Raw genomic sequence first — 14,321 nt, 5'->3', positions numbered from 1 at the left:
ATGGAAGATGGCCATCTTGCAACCATCGACGAGACTTTCGTCCTAGGAAAAAATCTACCCCGAACCTAGCGTAGTTCCGGCAAGAAAGGCCAAAGGGGGGGGCGCCACCCACACCATGGTAGCAAAGGAAGCTGCCACAGTCGCCAACAGGGCAGCATCCCAGGCCGGCATCAAAGGAACAAGTTGCAATAGCTCCAGGATGTGGTTGAACTGGGTTGTGTGGTAGAAGATAGCTTTGGTTGGGGCGAAGCAGTGCTGTCTATGCCATGGCAGCAAGGGGAGCCGCCCCAACCACTAGTGGAGTGACGGTCCCGGTTGGTGACAAAAGAACAAATTGTAACAGCCAGAGCGCGGCTAAGCCAGGATGTTGGATACTAGAATGATCAGACCTTTACTTCTCATTTCTCGATGATTATGTTGATAGGGGCAACGAGCACTATATCCGTAGAAGAACAATTAGCATAGATGGCTCGTGCCATTGCTAAATTGACCAAGACAATTGAAAAGAAGGATATGTAGATAACTTCTTTCTTAAATAGGGTCAAGACACAACTACAAAATACAAGTGAGTCAAGTTAAGAATTCACCTTCCAAATGTTGCCTTTTCTCTCTATGATGCACCACATGTGTCTAGGATGGTGCAAGTCAAAAGGCAAATGGTGGAATTTGCCTCGGTGGCATCATTATTTGTCCAACTACTTTAGAATATGATAACTAACACCATTGTAGTATGGTGGATCCTCACAGAGTACACTTATGTACTTTAAAACTTACACTAAGAGGATTGATAGCGTACATATGCCTATGGTTCAATTTCTAAAGTTTTAATCATTTGACAAAAAAAGAAATCTAAAACCACATGTTGCCCATTTCGTTGAAACTTGCAACAATGAAGGTACAAATAGTAACTTGTTAACCAAACAGTTTGTTTGTTTTCTTCGAGAGAACGCTTTTGATTGGTACATCGACCTTGCACTTGAGTGCATCAATAATTGGGACCAAATGGAGTGCGAGTTCCTTAATCGCTTCTATAGTACGCGATGAACTGCAAGCATGATGGAACTCACTAATGCTAAATAATGGAAATACGTGTTAATCTTAGACTACATCAATCAATAGCACTCCTTAAGCCTTGACTATAATAATAGATTATCCAAGGTGTTAGTTGTGGAGATGTGCATACAGGGAATGCATTGGGGTATTCTAAACATCCTCCAAGGGATATGACCCCACACATTTGAAGAGTTAGCTACTTGAGCATATGACATCAAATACAAGCTCAATTTTAATTAAGTGCTAAAAGTTGTACACTATTTAGCATCAGGGTTATTACTTGTCTACATAGATGTTAAGTGCAGTTTTAATTTTAATTAAATATTAAAGTTTGAACATCACTATGCACCTAAGTCAAACCAATTCATATGAGTGAGGACTTTAACGCTTAAGTTGCATTAAGTGCTGAAAGTACAACATCACGTCGCATCAAAGTTATAACTTGTTGTTAAGACATTGAGTTTTGTTTATATATTGACAATTTTGCTCCAATTTATGTTTAGCCATAGAAGTCTTTTTAGATAGTGACTAACTCTCCATTAAAAATCAAAGTTGTTGTTCGTCCAACCGGGAAGTCACAAGTACGTCTAAAAAGGTTTGGCTTGTGATTTATAAAGGCTTAATTGAGGTATAAAAGGTCTGGTATCATTTTTGAGCTTAAAATGTTTCTTAAAATGTTTTTCAAAAAGAAGGACCACTCAAGAGGTTAACCCTACTCAATCGATTAGAGTGCTCAAGCGGTCTAAGTCCATTCAAGCAATCATGATCGTCTTATCGAGTTTAAAAATGTATTTTGAATGAATTTCAATCCAACTCTAATTTGGAAACTTGTGATACCAAAATCTTTATGACTTTTTCTTTCTATAAATACCCCTTTGTAACCCTTTAATTGTTAAAGATTCAGGTTAAGTGATTAGAGATCTTAGAGACTAATTGTTAGAGACCTTTCATTCTTTAGAGGTACTCTTTAAGGAAAAAGCCTATTTTACTACATCATTCCTATTCTCTCATTCAAGAATTCAATTATTTGAATTGTTGGTTGAAGATTATAATCCTTTCAGAGGGAGTACTGAAGGATCTACAAGGGAGCAATAGGTAGTTGTTGCATCAATGATGTGGATCAAGTTTTAGGTATTGGAGAGTAAGTCCCTAGGGTAAAATGACCAGGTAAATATATGTGACTTGATTACGAATAGTGGATTTCGATTGATAGATCTTAGACCTCATGGTTTTTTATCTCCATAATTTGTGGGGGTTTTCCATGTAAAAATCTGTGTCTCATCGTCTATCTCTTTATATTTGATATTATGTTCGAATTGCCTAGAATAAGTTAATTTGTTATAATCTAATATCTTGTAGAGCTATTCTAAAAAGTTTATATGTATTCCTACATATATTTTGGTTTAAGATATTGAATATATTGGATTGATTGGTTAATCGGTTGTTGAGTTTGTTAGGTTAGTTATTCTTGTGGTTGTTATTATCCCTAACATTCTTCAACATATGTTGTTAATATTTGGATATAAATTAACCATAAAAATCATATTTTTATTAGGATGAAATCCTTTTTGAATATCCAAGTTATCCTTATAATATCTTGGGATAAGAAAAAGTAATTATAATTCACTAATATTGATTTAATTTTTTAAATCACCTATTCACCCTCCCTCTTGTGGGTATTCTCCATTGGACTTTTAGTTATTCAAGAGGTATTTAAAGTAATACCCATATTTTTTCACTTGTCTATATAAGTGTTAAGTGCAATTCCAATTTAATTAAATATTAAATTTTGAACATCACTATCCCACTAAGTCAAGCCAATTTGCATGAGTGATGTTAAGTGCAATTCCATTGGCCTTTAGGTTAATTTGTTTTAACCTAATATCTTGCAAGGCTATTCTAAAAATTTTATAATTATTCCTGCATATATTCCAATTGAAGGTATTGAATATATTGGATTGATTGGTTAATTGGTTGTTGAGTTTGCTAGGTTGGTTATTCTTGTGGTTATTATTATCCCTAATATTCTTCAACATATGTTGTTAATCTTTGGATATCAATTAACCATAAAAATCATATTTTTATTGGAATGAAAGCCTTTTTGAATATCCAAGTTATCCCTATAATATCTTGGGATAATAAAAAGTAATTATAATTCATAAATATTGATTTAATTTTTTAAATCACCCATTCACCCCCCTATGGGTATTCCCTATTGGACTTTCGATTATTCAAGGGGTATTCAGAGCAATACTCATATTTTTTCACTTGTCTATAAAAGTGTTGAGTGCAATTCCAATTTTAATTAAATATTAAATTTTGAACATCATTATGCACCCAATTTAAGTCAATTTGCATGACTGAAAACTTTAGCAATTAAGCCGCATCAAGTGTCGAAAGTACAACACCTTTCAACATCAAGGTTATAACTTGCCTACATAAGTGTTAAGTGTAGTTCTAATTTTAATTAAGTTTTGAGAAGTTGGATATCGCTATGCATCCAAGTTAAACCAATTCACATGTGTGAAGACCTTAGCACTTAAACCACATTAATTATTGAAAATACAACACCACGTAATGTTAAGGTTATGACTTGCCTACATAGATGTTAAGCATAGTTCCAATTTTAATTAAGTTATGAGAAATTGGACGTCATTAGGCATCTAAGTCAAATCAATTCGCATGAGTGAAGACCTTAGCACTTAAGTTGCATTAAGTGCCAAAAGTACAATACTGTATAACATCAAAGCCATGACTTGTTTGCATAGGTGATAAATATAATTCTAATTTTAACTAAATGTTAAAACTTGAATACAACCATGCATTCAAGTCAAGCCAATTCGCATGGGTGAAGACTTTAACATATAAGTACTAAAAATACGACACCACTTTGCATTAGAGCTACAACTTGATTACATGAAGGTCAAACTTTAGGTATTCATTTTTTTTTTTTTTATGGATATTTGAGTTTATTAAAAGTTTCCTCCCTCAAGTATTAAGGTAATTTTTGAAAAAAAAAAAAACCTGAAATCAAATTTGTCTTTGAAGGCAATGAAGTTCACTATGTGTTCAAGAATGATGAGTCTTTTTTTTTTCCTTGAAAAAAAAGTTAAAAAGAAGCATAAAGATATATATATATATATATATATATATATATATATATATATATATATATATATATATATATATATATATATATATGTATGTATGTATATGTATAGTTCTCTAAAAGAATTCAAGTCGAGTTTCTCTAAATTAGGTTGAAGATCATCCAAAGATTGAAAAAATTCTCTAAAAAAATTCAAGTCAGGCTTCTCAATTTGGGTTGAAGATCGTCCAAAGATTGAAAGAGTTCTCCAAAAATAATTCTAGTCGAATTTCTGAACTATTGTCCCCTTTATATATATATATATATATATATATATATATGGAAGGCAAATTGGAAGATGATTCAAAGAGTAAAGAAAAAAGGAAAACAAAGTGGTGTTTAGAAAAAAAAGTGGGAAAAAGATATTTTAAAAAATAGGAAACTTCCTATTAAAATATTTATTTGAAAAAAAAAAAAATCAAAGAAGAACAAGGTTAACTTCAAGACCCACCCCATACACATGACAACACATGTAAGTGATGCGTCTTGAAGTGGGAGCATTGTAGATATAAAAAAATTAGTGGATTAAATTACCACTAAATTTTATCTTAAAAAAATTTGTAATTTCATGGTTCAACAAAATTTGGGCTCATTGGACATGTGACACAATTTTGGAAAACTATGAAATTATGTCTTCAAATCAAAACAGAATTTTTTTAAAAATTAGATATTCTCTTATGGATAAGTTTCCTAAAAAAAGGAAACTAATTTCAACTAAAAAAAGATAATAATAATAAAAAACACTATTATTATTATCTTGGTGGTAAAACCTCCAACATAAGAAAAGTTGTTAAAAGTAGGGAACTAAATCCCTTGAATTAAGAAACTAAATATCGGGGATTCAAAATTCAATTCCCAACCTTCACCTAAAAATAGAGGTGACTTCCTTTAAGAAAAGGGGAAAATGAGAAAAAGGAAATAAAAAAATCTAAACCAAGAAAACGAGATCCGCAAAATGATTTTCACAAGAAAATAGGCTTCATAACAAAAGAAGCTTCATAAAATCTCTCTACAAGTCTGATAAGTGATAGAAGTACAACACACGTGTTCTTTGTTATTCAATAAGTTCATTCGAAAAAAAGCCACTTTAGACCCTCAATTAATCTTCAAATCCAAGAAAACACTTTCATCGTCGTTCTTCGAATTGTGATCAAAATGAAAGAATCAAAGAGGAAATACTCTTTTGTAAATAATATTACATCCGAGATTGTATCCCATAAATATTAATTTTAATAAAAAAATTTATTCACATTATTTTTTATTATTTTGCTAATTTTGTAGAATTTTTACAAAATTTGTGTGTACAATCTCATTATGTTAAAACAAACTACTTGGATTGGTTACAAATCTTGAAAACTAAACTACTTAAAAGGACGTGAGAATGTAACAAGCAATTGCAATTATTGAAAATAAAAATCTTCAGCTGCCTTTCATAATTTCATTCTCTTCCTGATTCCCTTATTTCTTAACAAATCCCACACATTGCATGGGGTACATATAATGAAAGCATCAAAGTGAGATAAAATAGAACCATATAGGCATCAATAGATATAGTACGTACTAAAGGGATTATTACACGACACGCACTGATTCATAACATGTTGAAGGGACATACCTAGTACCAACGCTCTATTTTCCGGTTGAAGATGCCTGGTCCATACGTGGAAATGAAAATCTCAACAAGAAGGGGAAATTGCAGTAGTACGAAGAGGGTGACTGGAACACAGGCAAGTAAAATGATCGGAATAATAACCACCTTGGTTGATCGTCCCTTCAGCAAAATAGCAAGGGCAGCACAGAAAGCTATCATCATGGTTGCAATAGAGAAGAAAAGGGTGGAAAGGCCAATTATCAGTTTTGTGGGCAACCGTGTGAGGAATTTGTTTTCTGCATATTGTGAGGTCAGGATTCCCAAGAACATCAACACTGAAGTAGTAGCAGAAAAGAGTGAGATGGAATCAGATATTATGAAGACCATGAACAAGTCATTCCCTAAGAATATGGGAGCGCCTGTATCATCGTTACCACCAGGAATAGTAAAGGCTGCAGCAAACATAATGGTAACAATGAGTGCAGCTACAAATGAGCTAGATGCTGCTATATCCGTCATCCATTTCTCCCCTTCTTTCACCAAGTTTGCATGCTGCTCAGTGAACAACTCAATGGGCCTTTTTCCATCTGCGTTTACAAGGTCCTTGCATATTGGCGGCACAATGCTTTCCACCTCCTGCAGTAATGTCATCAAAAACTTGAAAAGAATGCTACAAAGATGTAACTTGAATTTTTTGGGTGGTTTTATGTAAATCAAAAAGAAAATTATTGAAAACAGAAGTCTAGGCTACTCACATTAATATTTCTAGAACCTAATTGCATAAATGTCAACGGAAGGATTTAAAGGTGGAATATTTATTTTATTTTCTTTCTTTTTTTTTGCCCTATATATATAAAAGGGGTCCAGGGGGAACCAAATTACCTGTCACAGATTTGGCCACTGCATTCTTGCATATCATAAGAGAGATCAGAACACAAGTATCATGTGGCCAAGGTGAACTAGAATTCCTTCTTTATGCTATTCACTATTGACTACAGTTGATAACTAATATTCAAATTATACATGCCTATGCCAAGTTGGTTAGCTTACAAACAGCAATTGGCTGGCTGTATGAATGTAGGAAGAAAACATTTGAGTATTTTTGAGATCAAAAGTCATACTAGTTTTTTAAGAAGCAGAAAACAGTTTACATTATCAACTGTTGAAGCAAAATATATTTCATCCACTTGTGCATGCGCTTGTGAAGCTGTATGGATCAGAAGACTGCTACAAGACTTGCAAGAAAGCCAAAAATCTCTAACAGCTCTTTTAGCCATGACCGAGCATATGATATTTCATGCTTGCTCAAGGAATATGGAAACATGTCACTATTTCATCAGGAAACTGGTTGAAAAAAGAGAAATAGAACTATATTTTTGCCGGACTGGGGAGCAACTTGCTGATATCCTCAGTAAAGTTGCCAGGCGAACGATTCAGTTTCTTTTTAGGAGTGTACACTTGTTCGGAAATAATTAAAAACGAGTCAAAAGGTGAAAGATGCTGACCTTAAACCATTGTAGTTCCCTTTGCATCTGCAGGGCTGCACCTGAGATGCCATCAAGCTGAATCGAAGGTGCTAACATTGCAGCCAAATGTAGCATGTTGTTGCCAAACCTATCTACATTAGATGTCATTTTCATCTTCTTTACATTATTAAGCCCATGTAAAAGGCTGAAAATCTTTTCTTGGCGATTTAAAATTGCGATGAAAAATATGTTTCTGTCATTGATATCAGTTTTCTGCACTAACTGAGGAGTAGATTTAATCATCTGAGTGGCAAAGTCAACATTCCCTTGCTTGACGGCCTGGGTGACTGTGTGGTGCAATCGAAGCCCCAATGTCCCCTCGACATTCAACTTTTGTATTTCATTACAAATGCATTGTAGCAGTTCAGTGGCTTGAGCATGCCTCAGCTTTTTGGCATATATATTCTTGATTCCTGAGTCATTAATCAAAACAGAGTCACGACTGAAGAAGAATGAGGAGTCAAGAGGAAGGAACCAAAATAAACATTCAACTCAACAGATGTATCATACCAAGAAGCTGTAGCAGATAGGAAACCGGGCCATGCAAGTGTCTCAGTACTGCAATAAACGCTAGAAATATTAGTGGGCTGATAATCATAATTAAAAAATTCTTAATCATCAAGAACTTGTAGCAGATAGAAACCAGACCATGGAATTGAGCAATTCGGCTTGTCATTCATCCCCATAAATTTGCTCTACACCCTCGTGCCAAGCTACAAGTCATGGCTGGCACAAGTGCATGCCTACCTCCTCAATGGATGCCGTTGTAGTGGAAGGTATTTTTAACTGGGGTGATGCTTCTCCTCATCATGCACAGGGAAGGTAGAAGCCACTTCCCATTAGTTTGTGGACCCTGTGGTTAGAGGAGGGCGCAACTCTCCTTGTAACTCATGCTGGTAATCCACAAGTGCACCCCCTAACACGGCTAAATCGTATGAGAAGAATCCTCCTCCAAGAACATGGTGGGTGTTGACCCGACCCCCCACCACACATCGGGTAGTATCAGGGTGACTAGCTCCTTGCAAGGATGTTGTGGAGGCACACCTTGTCCTTCCATTCTTTAGGAGAAACATCCTGATGCTATCACATTTTGCCCAAGTCAGGACCAGAGTCCTGAGAATCTTAGAGGTATTTGATGCGCTTGGATGTTGGCTTTCCCAATTTTGGGATTAGGTGATGGAGCTGGAAGCTCACTAGCTAATTGAGAGAATATAGACTCCATATGCTTCTTTGAATTGGGAGGAGGGGCATGTGTCCTTATAGAGCGACCTCATGTAACCATCCAATGTTACGTGTCACCACAAGCATGGAGATGTCCGTGCGTATGAAGAATCGCTGATGATATAGGTCACTGGGGACCCTTTATATTTGTTGGGCTGAACTGACCAATATGATTCAACCTTGGGTCTTTATATAGACGCTCAATGGTTTATCTATGCACAACAACAAGAAAGGTAGGCTTGGGTCCCGTTGGACTTTGGCCCTTCTCAGAGTTCTTGAACTCATTTGATAGGGCCCTCGGTGCTCCTTGTCCCATCCCCAATTTGAGACCCGGACCATTCTTTCCTCCGACTCTCCTTTTAATCCACTCTGCTTTCTTCTCAAGCCTTGACACCTCACTCTACTTCTAGACATCTCCATTAATACTATATAAAGCCCTTGAAAAATAATTTATTTATTTGTATCGTTAGATCTTAATTGCCCTAAATCAGATATGCAAATGAATTTCAATGGGCAATTAACTTAAGCAATTTTTAGAATATGCATATTCACTTTGTGGGATATCTAGGTTAGCAGTGATTTTTCAAAGATGAGTAATCTTACATTACATGCTAACAAATAACATAGAAGGTCAGTGTTCCACAGAAAATCATATCATATATCCTATTAAGTATAACCAGCCAATCAACTAAGAAAATGAAATTTTTTTTCTTCAAATTATCGGCATCATTAAGGCTGTCCACAAATAAATTTATCCCTTTAAGAAAAGGAGACTTTCTAAACATCTATGTGAGGAGAGTGTTGAAGTAACCTTTAGTAACTATCCAGTTTTATGTCATGACAAAATTAGCAAGGGAATATAATTTATAGTTTTTGTGAAAAAAGAGAAAATGGGATTCTGCTCCATTCTTGAAGATACTACACCATGATGAAGGTAAGATTAAAAAAAGAACTCTGAAGTGATCAGTTCGTAATATCAGCATACCTTTTCCAGTATTGTTCTTGACATCTCGTGAATGTTGGGTTTCATCGGCGACGTTTACTTGAATCTGATCGGAGGAATGATCTACTTTTACAGGTATGCCTTCCATGAAGATGGACAAAATCAATACCATCATGCATGTCTCGGAAATAAAACAAATGAACAAAGATCTTTCTTATGCGATGACGATGTACTACACATGTAAAATAAGTTGGATCATTCAAAAATAAATATATTAAAAGGGAAAATGATGTGTTGTTTTAATATATTAAAAAGAAAATCACACTTTCTCCAAGTGTGATGGTTATTCTATTTGAAAATATTGATTGGAAAGACTCTTTGGAGAGAATAACAGTAGTCCTCCTATCCATCTATATCTTTTTCAAGAAAATAAATTGAAGTGGTACTCACATGAGTATATCCAGCGCTGCCAAAACCAAAGCTGACTGCCACTCTTGAACAAAGAAGGCATTTGACCAAGTACAAAGATGGGGATTATGCGTTCCATGTCCAAAGAAATAGCCAAGCGTGGGTGCTTCTTGAGGATATCCAAAGCAACATCTTGGGCATTGGAGTGTACGTATAGACAAACAAAATAGGGTGTGAGAATTTTGTATGGTGAAGATAGATCTCTTCAAAAATGGTTGGAAAAAACTATTCTCTCCTACCCAAGATTTGGGAAGCAATACAATTACTAAGAAGCGATGCACCATTTCTGCCTTGTCCTGGAGCTAGCTTCTCTTGCGGAGTGTGAGAGTAGAGAAAACGTGTCATTTCTTTTTTCCCTCGGTTACAAGCAATTACAACTGGGAGGATTTCATCCCCATCTGAAATGCCGGCCAATGTCCTGTTCTTTGTAAGCATGCACTGCGCTATTTCTGTGATTCCATCTGATGCAGCCAAAGCAAGTGGCGTGTACCCTAGCAGATCCTCTTTTTGTCCCAAGTCTTCTGGCATCAGTTTGTCCACCAACTTCTCCACAACCCTGACATGTCCAGCAAGAGCTGCGATATGAAGCGGGGTCAACCCTGTTGGTGAGATTTTTGCCCTCACTAGATCCGGATTTGACCTAAGGAAGACTTCGATAGCGTTCCAGTTACCACGGTCCAATGCCTTGATTAAGCCCGCATACTGGGAGAAAATGTCAGCGGTCCCTGCTCAAAATATCTATGCCTTCAGTCGCAATTGTGTGATGGGCTCTTTGCCAGATGGAAATGCCCAAATGGAATTAGTTTCTAGGACAAGATTAAATTACAAGTAACTATGTCATACTTGATCCCAGCTACTAAACTCACCATTCTCTGTTATTCCACCTTTTAGTTACAAGTGACACATGGAGGAGAAGGGATTGGGATAGGAATGATGTTTCTTTTTTTTTTGGAAACAATTTTAAAATTAATTATTTAGGACTATTGACTTAAGGCTCAATTCAATTATAATTTCTAAAAATTTTATTTAAGTGTGTTTGAGAAAATAATTGAATTTATTATTTGGGATGCAATGTTAGTATGAGTGAGCTAGAATAAAATGTCTATTTATGAAATTTTTTAATATGAATATCTATGTAAAGTTTATTATTTGGTTCTATCTTTAAATTGAAAGTTTTTAATTTTTTTATCAAAAAAGTGAATTTGACTACGGAATTGAAAAAATTTACCTACTATTTGATTTTTACATACAAAAAAAGGGAAAAAAAAGCTCCCAAAGTTTTAATTTTGTATTATATTTAATCTTCCCATTGAGCTGTTTTTCTTTATTGAGTCATTGAAGTCACCTTTTCTATTATTTCACTTTTCAAATACAAGTTACATTGGTAAGGAATAAGGATGAAAATATCAATTTTTATTAATATATCGATAATTGGATTTTATGGATATATAAAAAAATATTGATGGATATTTTAACAAAAAAATATCAATAAAGAGAAATTAATTAAAACCTAAAAAATGATAGAAAAATAATAATGAAGTTGTTTTAACGAAGAAATTAATACATGCACCATGAATCTATAACATTAAACAATAATATATTGAGTTTGAAAACAAATTAATATTAAAATAAGAATGCATTTAATATATTTTTATTTAGTATTTATCTTGTATTTAATTTATTATATAAAATACATACTAATATAAGTAAATTAAATTATTTATAAAAAATTATTTTAATTAATTTTTAATTTATAATACATATATAATATTATTTGTATAATTAAATTACATGTGCCTTACAAATATTAAAGCACATTTGGTTTCGGTTGGCAAGGCAAGGGCCAGGTTTTTTCTCACTAAACACTCGGGTTCAAATCTCGGTCTTCAAGTCTATTTAATAAAATAGAACATAGCCTAACATCACCATTTAAATAGAATTACCGTTGTATTCCATGAAATACTGTTGGGACAGCTTCTAGCGAAGCTGTTTGAGACAGCTGGACTGGATCGTGATCCACATCTTGAGGCCCAAAAGTTCTGCCATTAAATGGGAAAGGGGAATACAACTAAATTTTTCATTTTCGTGGATTTTATCTTGTTTGTAATTGTTTGTTTTCTCTATGAAGCCTATTACTCCAACAGAAACCCAGTCTGATGCTGGGTCTACTGAAACCCTGGGACACATGCAATAAATCTTCTAATCTCCACCCAATCTTCTCCAAATTAAGTTTTCTCCGTAAGTATGTTACTTATATACATATTATCAAGGTTAATTATATATAAAGACATCACTATTTTTAACATGAGGAAGAGGGAAGGCGCTTTACCAGCTGGACCTGAGGCATCAGGTGAGAGTTCTTCGAAGCCAATTATTTCTCTGTCAAGGTCGAGGGTTGGGTTGGCAATTCGCTTCAAAAAATCCCACGCCTCACTTGCACGAGTTTCGTCCCTAATCTGAGAAAGCATCTCTCGACTGCAAGAAATTTGAATAGCATGTAAAGCCATGTCATTCTTCCTCTTCCAAACTGAATATATTTCTAGATCTTGTGCTTTATGAGGAATGATGCAGCTCTTCTTGCAAACATCCCATAGACCTTGACCCTTCAAATAACGTCTTATACAAGTTCTCCAATAAGCATAGTTGCCTTCTGTAAGAACTTCACGAACTATTGTTGTTGGGACTACAACTGGGGTTATAGTCGGGAGAACATCTCTTGGGAGTAGAGTTGGGTTTAAATTCGGAAGAACATCACTTGGGAGTAGAGTCGGGGTTATAGGGGGAAAACCATCGCTTGGGAGTAGGGGGAGTAGAGTTGGGGTTATAGGGGGAAAACCATCAGTACTTGGGAGTAGAGTTGGGGTTATATTCGGGAGAACATCTCTTGGGAGTAGAGTTGGGCTTATAGTGGGGAATACATTACCAACCATATTCGGGAGACCTTCACCAGCCATCATATTGGGGGCAAAACCTCCACCTTCCATACCTGCTTTGTGGCATAAGCTTAAAATTAATTAAAAATGTTAAATTTTGGAGATAAGATGAGAAGAGAGAAACATTGTCATGATGGCATATTTTGCATTCAGGACTTCACTCTGCTTGTTATTCCTTGACAGTGAAATGGGCATGTGCCAAAGATGCACCATAATAGAACATAAAGCTTGCTAATACTTAGGAGAATGGTCAAATGGTTTTGTCAGTGGTAGGCCGTTGTATGCATTTTTGTGTTTAAAATTTAGTGAAACTAAAATTTAGAAAATTTCGCATACAGATATGTATTTAAATTAATTATTAACCACTCAAACAGTAAATGCAGAGGAGGTATCGAATGTTGTCTTAACTATTTTATAACATTAAAGAAGGTGTTTAAAGGAAAAGAAAATCATTGAATCGATAGGAATCAAAGGTAGCCTGAGAAGAATTGTCTCAAAAGACTTAAAAAGAAGTGGAAGATGATTGATTTCTATCCCCGAAACCACCTTTTACATCTCTATATGTCTTGCAGTTAAAAGGGAAAGAAAATATCTTTGATATAGAAAAGATAAACTTTCAGTAAAGAGCTCTAGTCACTTAAATTACAAAGTTTCTTTACTTTTAGTTCCAAAATATTTACACTTTTTATTTAATTTCCTCATAATTAACAACCGGTTACAAAAATTGCATTGAATAATATTTGCTTTTTCTTGGTTGTCTTGAAATATAAATATAGCCTAAACAAGTTAATCGCACGCATGCAGCGAGAGGCCAAAATTTCAAAAAGCATCAATTTCACCAAGTATAAAAAGCATGATTTCAAAAGTACCATTGAATGAACAGTAGAACATACCAGCCGTTCACCTAACTTAGTAACTTCAGCCCTCTCAATGGTGTGGATAGAGAGAATATGGAGCTAATTATGGGCACACAATTATATATAGAGAGAGAGAGAGAAGGGGGGGAGACATGCAAAAGCTGCAGATCGAGCCAGGCTGTGTGCATTTGGCTTCCAAAATGCTTATTTTTTTGAGTTGAAAGGGTAGATGCAGCATGCATCACGTGAAGAGGGACTATGAGGACCCATTTTCATTTTCTCTATAATTGAAGGAACTGTATTCACTTTACCTTCGGGTAAGCAAATGATATAGTTATATCTTTATACTAATTAAAAAGAATTTGCATCATTCCATTTGAGCTGTGCAGTATAAACTTTGAGCGAGGATGAGTTGTAAAGTTAACTTTTCCGGGAACTTAATTTTCATTTTATAAGATATTCGTGATGTGTGCAATAATGATTATAATATAACATGGATTAAAAGGCAGGCAAGTGATTGGATCAATAGCAAAAAGTTGGATACCAACAGATATTTTGTGTTTAAATTAAGGAAAAGTAGT

General features: G+C 34.8%; 1 protein-coding gene across 2 annotated transcripts; it reads right to left on the bottom strand.

The window, feature by feature from the left end:
- Nucleotides 1-5,716: 5,716 nt before the first annotated feature.
- LOC117927678 lies at nt 5,717-13,792 on the bottom strand. 2 transcript variants are annotated; one of them, XM_034847330.1, is made up of 8 exons: nt 13,777-13,792; nt 12,280-12,936; nt 10,190-10,675; nt 9,933-10,082; nt 9,525-9,623; nt 7,829-7,876; nt 7,298-7,731; nt 5,717-6,428 (listed from the first exon to the last, which is right to left on the bottom strand). In XM_034847330.1, exons 2-8 carry the CDS (start codon nt 12,932-12,934, stop codon nt 5,817-5,819), a joined length of 2,484 nt encoding a protein of 827 aa, XP_034703221.1. In that variant the 5' UTR covers nt 12,935-12,936; nt 13,777-13,792; the 3' UTR covers nt 5,717-5,816. The 2 variants fall into 2 exon arrangements, with proteins under 2 accessions (XP_034703221.1, XP_034703222.1); XM_034847331.1 differs by lacking the exon at nt 13,777-13,792 and having other exon boundaries at nt 12,280-12,976.
- Between the last annotated feature and the right edge of the window lie 529 nt (nt 13,793-14,321).

Source organism: Vitis riparia, chromosome 13, assembly GCF_004353265.1.
Source record: "Vitis riparia cultivar Riparia Gloire de Montpellier isolate 1030 chromosome 13, EGFV_Vit.rip_1.0, whole genome shotgun sequence".
Taxonomy (NCBI): domain Eukaryota; kingdom Viridiplantae; phylum Streptophyta; class Magnoliopsida; order Vitales; family Vitaceae; genus Vitis; species Vitis riparia.
Note: the sequence above shows the minus strand (reverse complement) of the source record. Positions and strands in the feature narration are given on the sequence as shown.